General features: G+C 45.0%; 1 protein-coding gene across 1 annotated transcript in view; it reads right to left on the bottom strand.

The window, feature by feature from the left end:
* Positions 1-6,727: 6,727 nt before the first annotated feature.
* LOC142563259 (venom metalloproteinase antarease TserMP_A-like) overlaps positions 6,728-15,400 on the bottom strand; it is a 73,243-nt gene continuing 64,570 nt past the window's right edge. Inside the window, exons 9-11 of the mRNA XM_075673812.1 lie at positions 12,476-12,584; positions 11,149-11,316; positions 6,728-6,839 (exon numbers count right to left, since the gene is read on the bottom strand). Of these exons, the coding sequence (XP_075529927.1) occupies positions 6,728-6,839; positions 11,149-11,316; positions 12,476-12,584 (389 nt within the window). The remainder of the gene's footprint in view (positions 6,840-11,148; positions 11,317-12,475; positions 12,585-15,400) is intronic.

Genomic DNA, 15,400 nt, shown 5'->3' with positions numbered 1-15,400 from the left:
CACAGAGTTGTAGCATCTCTAAAACTGTGCGTCCAGTTAGTGGCTTGGAGAAAAGCTATAACGGCACTTGTTATCAGGGCTTCGCTGTTTGCATTAGGCCAACGACCTAAATGAAACTCATCTGATAGCGGACTCTTATGGATCTTTGCAACGGAAGAGACCATTTGCTGTCGTTCTTGCGCGTACGCGGGACGAACGCAAAATATATGATCAAGTGTTTATGGCACCTCACAGTATTCACAGTTTGGGCTAGTGTCACTGCTACCTATCATATGTCTATAACGGTTGGTGAATGCGACACCAAGGCGAATCCGGTGCACCATACTCGTTTGGCTTCTTTTGAGCTTGTGAACCATACAAAATTTCATGTCTTGGTCCCATTTGTGTACTCGCTGGTGTCGTGGATCAGGTTGGGTCCAGTGTTCCAACGTACGGTTGAGTGTTACGCGACGAAGTAGGGCGTTTATGTCTATTTGTGAGAACGCACAAAAAATTGTCGAGCGTTATTGCTGTAATATTAAGGCGGTTAAGAAAGTAATGCCTCCAATCCCACTACTTTACCAGTAGTACTACAAACATTTTGAGCTCTTTATCATTAATGCACTGATGTTTAAGCTATAGAATGTCACTTGCCCCACCTTCCTATCTCTTCGCGTTCCAAGGTAATCGAACAATTCATGGCATGCAGTGAGGATGTCCGGTTGAAACAGCGGGCTGTAATTGAATTTCTCACTGCGGAAGGTTCTGCGCCCATGAACATTCATTGCCGTATGAAAGCAGTTTACAGGGATTCCTGTGTTGAAGTCAGCCTTGTGCTGAGGTGGGCAAGGACTGTGAAAGATCAAAATCCAGCCGCATCAAATGTCCAGGATCAGCACAAAACTGGACGGCCCACAACGGCTTCTCATGAGAATCATCAACATCAGGTGGACGAGTTGACTCGGATCAATCGCAGGATCAAACAACAATCGACATTTACATTGGTTCAGCGAAGCATATCATTAAGAACCTCCTTGGTTACAAAAAGATGTGAACGTGTTGGCTATGCTTCGACTTTTCATGTCAGTCGTCAGTTGCCGTGGCACCCAACGAGCGCAAGTCTTCTTGTAGCGCGGGTCTTTAATGATGTGTTTCACTGAGCCAATGAAAATGGCGATTGTTGTTGCAATCTGGTGTTGCTTGATCCTGCGATTGCCCAGAGTCAACACATCTGCCTGATGTTCACGACCCTCATCAGAAGCCATTGTGGGCCGTCCACTTCGGTGCTGATCCTGTAGATATTATGCGGCAGGATTTTGGTCTTTCACAGTCTTTGCCCACCTCTGCACAGTGCTGACGTCCACACAGGCATCTCCGTAAATCGCAGTAAGATGGCGATCAATATTGATGTGCGCACAACCTTCCGCAGTCAGAAATTCAATGACAGTCTGCTGTTTCAATTGTACGTCACCACTAGATGCCATGAATTGCCCGATTACTCTGGAACGAGAAGAGATAGGAAGGTGAGGCAAGTGACATTCGATAGCTTAAACATCAGTCCATCAATAATAAAGAGTTTAAAATGTTTGCAGTACTATTGGCTTGGAGCTAAGAATTTCTGAATTGCCCTCATATAATTGTGTAGCCTGTCTCTCCTACATTCATGATGTGGCAGACAAAATGTCTTATTCTTTCCAAATAACGATTTCTTGGAACTAAGCACTATCTGTGCTTATGTTTTCTTTATTCTGGTCTTCATGTGGTCTTGAAATATTGAAGTGAATGATGCAGGAAAGCGCTGCTTGTCATGTTTCGTGTACTTTTCCTGACATTAAACTGCAACAAATCATTTTGCAGGTAGAAATGAAGCAGATAACTACAGTGATAAATGAATAAATGGCTTCATTCATGATGGCTCGCCTTAGGACATTGTAATGGAGCTACACATAAGCATCACCAGCCTCGCCTGTGCCCTGGAACATTGTTTCGAACGAGACTGTTCTTCAATGTAGAACGGCCACAAGACTTGTCACCACATACAAGGCGTAGTGCAAGCTCTAAATATTGTACAGAAGGCTAGAATAAATCACCCTCCATGTAGTCACTCTCTATATCCGCAGTAAATAGGACCATTTCATGCAGAACACTCACATATGATTGTGTTTTCTCTGAAAGTTGCTATGCCGTGCGTTTGGAAACACATTACCTATTGTACGCACACCAAGCATAACATTTCTGTGTGCTAGCCTGACTGTAGACTTAGGAAACGTACAATAAAGTGCATATGTACCCGCTTCAAGATACCATACTTCAACACCCTTATAGCAAGGGCTATATTACTCATCACACCCGATAGGTGAGTGGGTAATATATTCCTGATCACACCCTTACACCCCATGAGTCAAAGGGTAATGTGTTGTTCAAAACACCCTCAACGGATAGGGTGTTATTGGAAAATAGAACAACCATCATAAGGGTGTAATTCCCTATAAAACCCAGCTTTTTCAAGGGTGCTAGGGGTTTAGTTATAGACACTCAAAAAACCCTCAGGGGTGTAAATCATTTTACAGTGTAGCGATGTATTACTTTGCAGACACGAGCGTTATCGAGCAATGCTCTGCACTTGTCAGCTCAAAATGGACAGACCTGGTGAGGGTCCTTTAACCACGCAAGATCTCACTTGGTTTCTAACCGCGCTTCGGTAGGGCCAAATAAAAGCGTGCCAAGCGCCTCAGCGCGCTCGCTTGCTCGCGAATTTGTAACTTCAAGCCCGTAGCCGCGTCCTATTAGGCATTAATGCTTTCGCGTTCAGAAATCATAAAGAATACTTCATTGCCAGCAGATATATTTTCCTTTGGCTCATCTTTATTTTCCACTGCTTGCTGTGCGACTTCAGTTCGATGTCGTATTCGTAAATTTAGGTTCCGCCACCGGTAACGGCCTTCAGCAAGAACTTTTCCCAGACGTCTCAAGGTTTCTAATCAATGCAGCATTTCTTTCATCGAAACGGTTGCTCAGGAGTACGCACTTTCGACACTATGTTGGCGAAAACCTTCATTCATTTCGAAAATTTCAGTCAAAGTCGGGTGAACATGGACATTTTGCAACATTTGACAGATTTCTCAACCATTCTCGCCCACTTTCACAAGAAATTTGGCATCGATATTTTGTTCTGTCTCTTCGTCGATATATATTTCGGCAAAGACAAAGTGGGTTTGACAAAAGTGTGCGCGTAAAGTTATGCATCGTCACACACCACTCTGGCGTGAACCCGGTTCTTTCGAAAGGGCAGAGCGGCGCCGCTGCGCACTCTCCCGGTTGTTTGCCGATACACTGCAAGGACTGTTCCAAACTGTCCTTTTTCATCTGCTCAAACACTTCAAAGGAGTGCGACAGTTCGGAACAGACAGCAGAAATGCTCTCTCACAAAAATGTTCCTGGAATGTCCCTACGGTTAATTAAAAGCGGCACATTCGCAGCGGCTCTATGTACGGTAGCGCGTCTCTTTCCAATATGCAACGTTTTGTTGGAGTGGTATCGTCGTGGTCAAGTTGTCGGCAAGGGCATAAGCAAATAAAGAAATTTATTTATCGAGGCAACTCAATGAATACGTTACTTTATTTATATTGTTCCGCTGAAGATTTCTGGCATTTTTATTGTCTGGCACTCGACATACTGCGGCACTTGATTCTTTGCGGCTTCTATTCACAAAAGCAGAGTTAGTTACTCAATCTTACGTCATCTATGTGTACACCAACTCGTCCTTTTCCTAACGTCACCGAAATTAAAGAGTCTGGAATGTGCGGGAAGTATGCGAACTGTTGTATATCTCTGTCCAGTTGTGTTCTCCACAAACACCTCGCCAGCATGTCTGTAAGAGAGAGGAAAAAAAGGCCATGGTGTACGACGACTATGACAACATCAGCATCCTTTCCGAAACATTGCACTGGCGATGCTACCCAGCTCCTTCTTTACGCCTTTCTTCGGTACATTAACCTTTAAATACGTGCGCACGTAACTCAGTACCCTTACCGTATTGTATGGCAGGGTGCCTCTCGGTGGCCTGCGACGGACTACCGAGCTTTACGGATTCACCATAGCTAGACTATATAGCCTCTCCACAAGAGGTAGCAAAAAAAGTGACATGCCTGCGAGGCACATGCAGCACAGTCACAGCGTATACGCTGGACGAGCGGCTCCACAGGAGACAGTCGTTTTGCATCGTTTTCCCGAAAAGGAAATGAACTCGCTGCACGGCGTCGACGGCTAGCTGCGGCTCGTACTGATCTCTGTATAGGCCGACGTTTCCTGGATGCAGCCGCGCACATAGCTCTACGATTCGCTTTTTCAGCAGCGGTTCGCATTTTGAGAGGAGTCGTCGTAACGTGTACCGAGGTCTAAACACAGGTGTCGAGACTACTCGGCGCACATGTAACATCCCTTGACACCTGGCACAATACGATGCAACTGCTACATGTCGTGACAGACGGCGGTATAGAACGAAGTTGCAATTCAAAGTTTGCGCGCATCGATGCTACGCGGCGCACATGTCACATCGCGTGACTCCTCCCACGCTAGGACGCCTTTATAGGGCATGTTTCCGGAACAGCGAGCAAGCGCTGGCATGGCGCGGTGGTAGAGCAGCTTCTCCGGCGCAGCGGGAACTGGGCATGTTTTCTCTCATTCAATGCAATAAGTACGACCGAGACCGGCGGCGGGGGTGGCGGACAACATAACCAACCAAAATGGCTAATATGCTTAAGAGCTTACTTTGTAAAACTAGGCTGTTCAGCATGGTTTCGTTGTTCTGAGGGACACGGCTTATAATTTACCCCTAGAACGTGCTTGTTGTGATTAAAATATATGTTGAAGCAGGGTTTGGGAACGTACTAGCAGGTATTCCATTGCAATCTTGACTACAGCAAGGCTGATTCTTGGGCTAGTTCGTAAGGTTTACTCATAATGGCGAAGCTGTTAGCACAACTCAAAAAGACAGGGACGTGACACAGACACAGAACAGCGCTGTCCTTTGTCTCTTTCACGCCCATGTCTTATTGAATTGCTCTAAAGGCGTTGTAAATTTGACTACAGTGCGTGCACAGACAATGTAGGCGCTGTAGTCAAGTTTGCAATAACATATATGTACTAGCTGTGAACCTAGTGTACTCATTACATGAAAAAGTGGCGCAAAGAGAAGTGGATACAGTGCTATTAATCAAGGGCGCTAGAAATGCCGGACTAAAGATGTTTGCTTGACCCTACTCATTTCACCTATTTGTTTAGGTTGTTTGACTTTTTGTGTATCTTCTTACTTGACTGCTATAACGAATCGCACAACCGACGAAACCGTCTATAAGCGCTATTGTGGAGAACTATGGTCAGCAGATAGCTGTGTGTGAATGGAAAGTATCATCGAGTGAGCGCCGGCACACCAAGACGGTTTTGTATGCCGCACGTTGAACTGCAAAAATATGTTCCACACCTACATGCTAGCAGTTTTTTACACAAATTAGAAATCTCACACGCTGCGTTTTACGACCACGATTGTTCTTTCAACATTTTTCGCAAGTGTCCGGGGCCGGAGGAATGATTATCCTGGAGGTAAAGTGGGGTGTTATTTTCTAAACTCGCTGAGTAGTGGTTGACACATTGTTGCTGTCCCGAGTAATTGTGTGAACGAAAAAAGAATTGCCTGTGTCTGCGGGTCCTTTTATTTTCGGATTTGCGCCACTTGTTCGTACTATCTCGCCTCAAAGAGAGAGAGAGAGATCATTTTCTCAAGCGGATCGAAGCGTGGGAGAAAAGGAAACGAGCCAAAAAAGCATCGCGAGAGGCGAGCCGCTCGAAGTTTGTGCTTGTTACAGATGGCGTAACAATTCAGATACATTTCCGAATTGGGTATTTAAATCTCGGGCTTCTCCCTTAAGATAGACTAATTCCAGGAACTGCCACACATGGTTCTTGAAAATGCTCTGGCAGATTCGCGAACGCCGATTAGTTTAACGTGTCGGTCAGTATTGTCACACAAAGTGGGTCGTCGCACAATGTATGGTGGCGCTGAAGGCATACAAATGACAACTGGGAAAGGAATGGTCCTTTTAGTTTCTAGAGAAATTCTGGGAGCTACATTCCTATGCTGACTTTCAATAACTTAAGGCAAAACAACAAAAGAAAGCCTCTAAGTAAACTCGTGCGGTGAAAATTAAACAATGCCCACCTTGCCACCACTTCCACATGCCATTGCTTCCGGCATGCTGTGCTCCTGAAACTCCTCGAGATCTTCGTAATCGTAACCGTCGTAGGCATCAAGATCAATATCAATGTCACTTCGTATTTCGATACTTAGGTCTAACTTCCAGCAACAACGTATCTTGCACTCTTCATAGTTATGACCGTGGCTCTGTTTCAAGAGAAAAGTAAATAGTGAAAGAATGAAACAGCTTGCAATAGACGTAAAAAATACTGATCAAGCCAACCTTACATTGCTGTGGGGAAGTGAAATGGTGTTTGGGGGGGGGGGTCAAATATGGGTGGTGGTACCGTTAAAAAAACGAGCACTATGTCCCACAGACTTCGCAGCCAATGGCTTCGCTAAGCAGCTCCAACATGACACCATGCGCCTTTTCGCAAACCCTACCAATCCTACTCGTATGACCGAGCGTGATGTTTGCGGAAGCGTTGCTCATCATGCGTGCGTCGTCGTTGGAACGACAATTGCCACTGCTTAGCAAATGTCGCTTTTGTGCCTTCAAAAGTGTACAAATGCTACCAAGTGGCAGTTCAGGCTGTTGGTGCCATGGGGAATTTCAATGTTCTCCGGCACGTCAGATCCGTGAGTCATGAACATCGGCTCTAGCGACCTGTACGTCGATGACGCCCACGTTTAGCTCCATGCTTGATATTTCGTAAACCTATATCTTCTTAATAATAGCTTTACCTAGCTATACTTCTGCGTGAGTGTTTCCCCTGTCATTTTGCAGCTTTGCTACATCATTCAGTTTTTCGACCTCGCACTTGGTATTTCATTGCGTACCTGCTCCTGCGATGTCTTGAAATAAAGACGTCAGTATCTGTACACGAGATGAACAAACATACAGCAGATAGTGCACACGGCACCACTCCTTCCGGGAACTTCGGCTTGAAGGAATGAGCACTGTGGGTTGATCAGTTGATCGGTTAAGATGCTCGCTACTGGCGGGACTAGCCTGGCACTCTTGACAGGCAGTTGCTCCGCTTTCTCCCAAAGAGCAAGGATAATGCGTAAGGAGGTGTCATGCCTTCTACTGGCATATATTTGAGACACTGAAGTTATGGACACGTGGTGACGCGTTTCTAAGCTCAGCATATGCTGCGGGTGCCGCTTCCGATACGCAGGAGGCCGGAGTAAAGAGAATCGAGGTGTCTGCGAATCTTCAAGGCCACAGAATTCGCTAACTGTGTTCGGAAGTGGCTACTTGCTGGCGTTCGTAAACTTTGGTCGCCAATCGCGGAGCGCGTGGAATGGGCGAGTTCCGTTCTGCGCACTGCGCATGATGGTCCTCGTAAACTGCAACCGTAGCACATTTGGTTCATTTAGCAGTACTCCCCAGCTTTAACTAAATTGGGAAAGATCATAATTTCTTATCTTTCGATGCAAACCTCTAATACGGCTTCATAATGCTATTCCATGAACTGGAGGAGTTATGTTGTAACGCAACCCTCTTTTTTTGTAAGAAATGCAGTATACGGTTATGAGAAGTTAGGGAGTATCCCAAACTTCGAGACCCTTGCTCCAACCCGTAAAATGACGAGAATTTGGAGCTCAGAACTGGTTCGCGTTGTGTTATTTTTGTGATCAAGAGATTGATACCAGTGTTCGAAGCAGATATGCTCTCTGCGGTAGAAGAAAACCAACGCCAGATCGTGCGAGAAATGTCGCAGGAGGCACGTAAGAAGCCGAATAATAGCGTCATGTTTGCTGTGCTATAGAAACAAACACAATAAAATGCAACATTAAATAATGTCTGCCATTTCGGGAGCACACTATAGGGCGCAATGGTGAACCACGTTTCATTGTGCTACCATGGCTTCTTTCCCCTCCACCCCTCCAGACGCTATTGCCATACTAGATTGAATCGTACGCCCGTTTCTCGAAGTTCATGGCATAGTGTTTCAAAGCGAAGCAGACAGATATGAACATTAGCTTTACCGCAATGCAGGCTTCCCGCGTAGTAGACAACAACGCGAGACACATGTTTGCGCTGGATAAAGAACATACAATGCAACATTAACCTCGACGCGGAAGCGTGTCGGCAAATCTTGTTCGGAAACCCACTTCCTATGATTCTAATGCCGAATCCGTGTAGCATTTCGTATTCTGTTGCCCGGAAAATTCGGCGAGGCTATAAACAACTTCCCGCCAAACCGATTTCACAATGAATGACGAAAATAATGCGATTGGCATTAAAGCAGTGCAACGGCGCACCATTTTGCTACTGCAGTCATGTGAAGTCGCAATCTCCCTGCGAACTACACCGTTACATGATAGCACGATACAGTATATCTTGTTGTAATCAGCCCTGTTGAAGCTTCCTAGTATCCACAATATCCTGGGTGCAGCTATCGTTGCCAGCCGCGGCCGTTCTCTACGCGGACGTGTTGGTTGTGGATGGGACGCTATCGATTTTATTGCGATAGTGATTATATGGACACCCAAAGGAATTTTGGGCGTCGTCGTCGGTGTCACCGTGAGGATTCGTATATATTTGTGTATATGTAAGCTAAATGCCATGCCATGGCATATGACATGCGGTGTGTGCGGGTTATATTGCCACACTATTCTATCACTAATGTTGCTGACACCAGGTCTTACATTCTAGACAAAATCATGCCTCAGAATTTTAAGAATGGCAACCCGCAACCGAATGTCATGAAACAAAACACCGAGGGCGCATGCCTTTTTACATTAAATCTTCTCAGACTTAAATATTAAAGGTGCGATCCAATAACAGATCTCGAACCTGAAAATGATGTAATTTTACTTGCGCCGCTATGCATTGTCTCCGGGATCGGTCGAGAAAAGAAATTTGAAACATACCCGGAGCGGCAAAGTGGTAGCAAAGTCGCCGACAAAGACGTTCGCATTGATTAATAAGCAATAATGAAATTGTCCGATAGCAAGATTCAAACAGAAGACCCCTAGCGTAAAAGCTTGTTATTACTTAGCTCACGTTTACTTCAATTCACACTCCCACGTATACAGCTACGAGGCTTATACTTCGTGTACTATTCTAACATGTTGTTGCTATCGAATTCATTGCTTCCTCATTATGGCGAAACTGTGAATATCCTTAAGCTGCATGCAAATTTTAAGTTGGATACCTCTCGTGCCTCTTGGTATAATCATTTCGGAGGATTGGTCAAGGATGCGCACGTACCAATGTCGCATATGCAGTGCCGGAGTTGTATGTTCGGACACATACCCCCAGTGGGTACGCACAAGGTGACCCAACGGGTCTACTGCGCCATACAGTAGCTACCACAAGGTTGTATATTCCGAGGCATACCCCTTGGCCCATCTCTGCTTGGCAAGAGAGCAGCCAGCACATATCTAGTGGTGCAGGCTAGTGGACAACTTGAGCCACTGGGTATGTGAAAGCGGTTAGATACACACAGTCATATCGCAGAGTGGATAAAGCTCCCAGCTAATCTCATTACTATGAATAAAATGAAATTTATGACCCACAACCGTTACTGTCTCCGAACTCGTTCCTTTCCTTGTGTGGTAGACCCTCTCTTTTTGCCATCTTATCAAGGAAGTTTGCGTAATCGAGAGCCTGCCGTCAAACATCGGAATTGTGTTTCACAATAACAATGCGCATAGCACATGTGTAATTCTGCATAGCAATAGAGCTGAAACTGCTCGTAATGAGGTGGGCATAACATTTGCATCGAAATCAATAAGCACGGGCGATCGCCACGTCAGGACATGCGTCAATCATTACTTTTGATTGCATTATTGCTTTCACAATGTTGTTAAATGGCTTCGCATACTACAGCAACGGGACAATGCTTCCGAGATTGCTTTGTCATTACGCAGTGAAAGGAGTTAAATGGATTCGTGCGGTGGCTTTTATTCCCAGCCGCGGCAGACACATTTCGGAAGGAGTGATACCCTAAGGAAGAAAAAAATAAAAGCACTCGTGCGCCAAGTTTTCGGCGCATGTTAACAATACTAGCTGGCAGAAACAAATCCGGAGCCCTCGCCTATCCCGTGTCTCTCGTAGCCTGAGTATTATTTTCTGCTGTTAGTTTAAAAAGCTAGATTCTTTATTTACTTTTAATAAGGACGGTGACCTTTCGCTGTATTCACAGCATGGCTGCAGCAGAAAGCACCTAAGTGCGAAACGGCAAACATGGGGTTGGCGAAAAGACGAACGGACACACTCTTCTTTCCGTTAAACTCAGGTTTGTCTTTTGCGCACTTCAGTGCTTCTCACTGAAGTCACGTCATATCTTAAGACCACCTCGCCCAAAGCGCCATCCTAATTCTACCATATTCGCAGCGTTAAATTTATGGAAATGGAAACCTATATTTCAGCTGGACTAAAACAACTTCGCTCCGATTAGCTATTTGCAGTTTTCATTGCGGTTCTTACAAGCGCGTGACAAAATAATCCCACACTTGTGTTATAAGGCACTGGAATGACTACTTACGTCCGAGACCTGCACGTCAGCATGTTCTGGATGCATTACTTCACAAAATTGTTCGAACGTCATGTTCTGCCCGGGGTAAAAGTGGTTCGAGTAGTTTGCTTCCGTACGAACTTCGACGCAAGACTGTGGCAGGGACCTGTGGAAAAACGAAACGACGTCTTTCCACATTCCTCACGAAAACAAAATTATCTTGTAACCTTTACGTGAGTTATCTGTCAATACTGTCGGGGCCGTCAGTGAGCAGATTTATGGTGTGACGTGTAAGAAGTAAACAAAAGAGCTTTCGCCAGGCACACTATTCATCTGTCCTGCACACACACACGCACCTACACTACGAAATAACCCGACGAGAAACACGGCATGCCACAACACACAATACCGATTTATTTATGTCAAGAAGAAGCCTAAACACATGGTCACTAGAATGTAGCGATTTGAACTGGGCAACCATTGAGAGAAGAAGGTTTTATATACCTCACAACGAAACGGATTTGGTTCTCAGTGCAGTTTGAAAGCGAATACATGTTCTTGCCTGTTGCCGAAAAGCTCATTAAATATCCATCTTGCCACGAACAGTTAAGCCCTTGGGGATAACCTTCAGTGTGGGACGGTTCCAGCACGCCATCGTGACTCGCCCCAAGCCTGAAAAGAAAAGGTCAAAACATTTACACGTTCAAAGCCTAGAGCACCACGAATGCATATGCAAATACAAGCACTGCACAGCACTACTACTTAAAAGAAACGGTTGGTAGGCTGCTCTAGCTGTATTTCTGTGAAATATATGTGGTGGTTTTGGCAGGTTCGGCCTGTTCTTTATGTTCATGCAGCTATTCATCTGCGCTTCTTGCTACGGCCGTTCTCAGGTATGGTAAATTCGGCTAGCTAATTCTCAGTGCTGTCGGACTCGGAGTGCAATGATTCGGAGCCCAGTTTGATCGTAGGCAGAGGAAACGTGCCCGAGGCGAAAGTACATTGACTCGTCGGAGTAATAGCTGGCCGGAAACAGAAACACGTCAGCCGTTCTTATTGAAAACAAAGATGGCGGACAATTAAGGCCATGCAACCGCCACTGCACCTGCTTCACTGCAGTTGCAGACGCCACTCCAACAGAACTTGCAGCACCTATGCGACTTCAAATCCACCAGGTCTCGGTCGGTTTCTCAGGTCGAACGTGAGGCTGCCTCCGAGAGCTCTCAAATAACGGTAAGAAGGGTTTCTATAAAACTTGGTGCTGGACTAGTTGGTTAGCTAGTTGGCTGTCGGCTAGTTGGCTACTTGGCTGGCTAGTTGGCTAGCTCTAAAAGGACAAGGAGGTGAATGTGTTAGGTGCGCGCATTGCTAGGGCATCCCGGCGGGTTGTAGTCTGGGGAACGGGTCACCTTCCCTCCGCCTATGGGTAGAGAGCGTGAGGAATGTTTAAGTTTGCTGAGGCTGACACGGAAATAATAATAATAATAATAATAATAATAATAATAATAATAATAATAATAATAATAATAATAATAATAATAATAATAATAATAATAATAATAATAAAACTTCGCATTGCACTAGAACAAGACTGCTCTTTGGACACCGGCAAATTCCGTCACCCTGTGAATTTTTATAGGCTGAGAAGCTGGCTATGCCCTTTTTGGTTGGCTCGGAGCATAAATATGGCCGACATCGACAATGGGATAGTGTTTCGCAGTGTCCACTGTAGCAGGGGAAAAGAATTCTTCTGTGCTACGTTAATCCCGCTTATGTAATTGAGGACGATGATGACCCATGCATTTTATATTCGTATTGGGAACCAACATACGTATGTGCGATCTCATGAGCCACCGTAAATACTCCGTTGAACTTGTGTGGATCGTCTTCTGCCACTGCAACATTATAGTCCGTGCAAACGCCAGCAATGAAAGCCAGACCTGTAAAACCACTGTGAATGTCAGCTTTTCGGAGGAGACGTAGTTTATCAGAGCGCACAATCATAGTCGCCAAACATGCTTGCGATTAGAAGAAAACAAAAAGCTTCCTCGTCATTCCCCTTCGTAGTACAAAGTTCACTGACATTTCGATACTCCGCGTATGCATTCCGAAACTTCAATAAACTTCTGACTTCGCAAGTGACCAGAAATTAGAAATTGAAAGGAAGCTCAAGGTCAGTGAAAACTTCAATTTTCCTTTTCACATGCACGTAAGACAAGGAAATATTTTTATTAAGGAACTTCTAGACCAGCTAGAGGGACATTTGTTAAAATTAGCAGATAGTGTGGTTGTCAACTAATGTGGCATTCTACAAAATGTAGCAAGCAACAGGTTTTGCAAAGATTGCTGAAATTCAGTAACATTAGGATGTATGGAAGCATGAAATTGACAAAGTCGAACTCTATGGCGAAAACAGGTATCGCCTTTCTGTAAACGGCGTCTGTAAAAACTAAAGCGGGCATATTTGATACCTGACCTGTCAGTTTACGTGATAACGTTAGTATGTGTTCGAAGGCGCACAAAAAGCACTATACACAAATTAAACATGTATTTTAGGCGTATGTAATATACACCAATTTCCGAGCGCTGTGTATGTATTAATAAATGCAGTTTACAATAATTTGCTGTTGTTTCTCAATGCAGAGAGACAAAGTTGTCAACTTGATGCGTGAGCTTTCTGAAATATGGCGAAATTTAAAATTTTTTATAGAAAGCAGGTATGAAAAGTAGGGAATGAGGGAGCCGACGCCTCCACGTGAGATCACGTTCACCTCGGGCTTTCTCACAGGAGGCACCAAACAGAACGGAGGAAGTACTCCAAAAGTACACCGATATTCTGCAACACTACAGGCTACACCGAAATTACCCGCCGCCTCACCCAAGCCTAACTAAGGAAGAGGCAGTAACCCTCAAGAAATTCTAGGCCAACAGCTATGTTCACTGCATCCCATTGGACCGAATTTCACCCACTCAATATACATAATTCTGCACGTATTTTGATGCCATGTGATGGGGGGATGTGGCGGAAAACGCCACACCATAGACACCGAAACACTCACCGAGGGGCAGTGGGAGGCCAAGAGAGAGAGAGAGAGAGAGAGAGAAATATAGGAAGGCAGGCATGTTAACCAGTCAAGGGTCTGGTTGGCTACCCTACGCTAGGGGAAGGGAGAAGGCGAAGCGAGAGAAGGGAGAGAGAAGGTGTAGATACGTGTACGGACAGTACTTGAGTTAAAGACGCTCTCGCAAACCATACGTTCTGAAAAAGCACAAAAGTGCCTTCACTGCCTTCTGAGTCGATGATGAATGGGAACGGTGCTCTAGTTATCAGACGAGAATCCGAAGAGATAGCACAGCCCGATCGAACAGGCACGGTAGATGACCATGGCTTGCGCCTACTAGGAATAAGGAGGCCGCCCAACTGTGGCGGAGACTGCTCTTGCCAAGAATGAAAGTTTATTCTCACTATGGCCACTTCGGAGGTCTTTCGACGACGTTTTTTTCCCTTGGTCGTTTGCCTCAACTTCGTCAAGTACGCACATGAATATTTTGGAGATAGTCCACCAGCAGAACGCGTTTGTTACCTTAAAGAAACTGTTGCCATTGGCTTCTGCTCTGAAGTTTATACACGGAACTTCTGTTGCCTGGCGGAATTTGAGGGCGTTTATTTCTTGGGCTGTTTTTTAGTGTCGGGATCATAACAGTAAATTCATGTCTCATCGCCAGTTACCAGTTTGCCCACGAAATATCACTAATTTTTTTTTTCATAAACTTGCAGAACGGTCACGATACGTTTCCTATTTTGCTTAGCTGTCAAAAGTATTGCGATCAATTTTGTTAACACGTTTCTCATCTGCAAGTTGTCGAGGATAATGCTAGCAACTCTCTCCCGCGATATTCCCACATATGTACCGATACTTCTGGCTGATATTCGGCACCCTTCGTTATCACGTGGAGGATGGCTTTTACATTTGCAGGCACAGGGGCTGAAACACGTCTTTCTCTGGTGCTTCTCACTTCAAATGGCATGTCTGAAAATTGTCAATCCAACATTTACCCGCAGCATATGAATGGCCACTGTTGCCTAATGTTTGTGATTTATCATCATCCATCTGCTTCGGACCTTTTCTTGGGTAAACAAGAACGTGATTATGGTCCTAATCCTCTTTCGTAGTGAACTTTTGTGAAAGTGCTGCCATGTTCACTTTGGACCTGAGAAAAAAGAACGGACTAAAAATTTACGTGGCTAATATTTCCGCCATTGAATGCGCGGAACTTGTCCATTATACACGCCATTTTTCCGCTGGAGTTTTCTTTTTGCAAAGAATAAAACCTCGTATGAGTATTCCACAGTAATATGAAAAGACGCGAGAGCATGCTGCCAATAAATCAACTGTCGCAAATATGCGTGGACCGGTAATTGCGTAGGCAGTAATAGCGGCAACGAAGTGACTCGTTCTGCAGTATCCGCGATTCACACAGGTAAATGTCTGATTGAATAAAGTACTTATTCGACAGGATGGCTCAAAAGTCTAAATGGGACAAGGGGTATCAGGAGTATGAAAATAAATTCGATTTGGCCATAGCGCAAAACAACGATGCGAAAGTCGGCGCAGGTGTAGGTCTATTAAGCGTTGCACAATTTCGAGCTGCATGGAACAGCGTGAGCATTTGCAGAAGCGCGCGGGCGCATTCTTTGCATGAAAAAAGAAAAATATTTTATTCAGTGATGCGTCCAGTTCAATTCGTCTTCGTT

Source organism: Dermacentor variabilis, chromosome 11 (assembly GCF_050947875.1).
Source record: "Dermacentor variabilis isolate Ectoservices chromosome 11, ASM5094787v1, whole genome shotgun sequence".
NCBI lineage: Eukaryota > Metazoa > Arthropoda > Arachnida > Ixodida > Ixodidae > Dermacentor > Dermacentor variabilis.
Note: the sequence above shows the minus strand (reverse complement) of the source record. Positions and strands in the feature narration are given on the sequence as shown.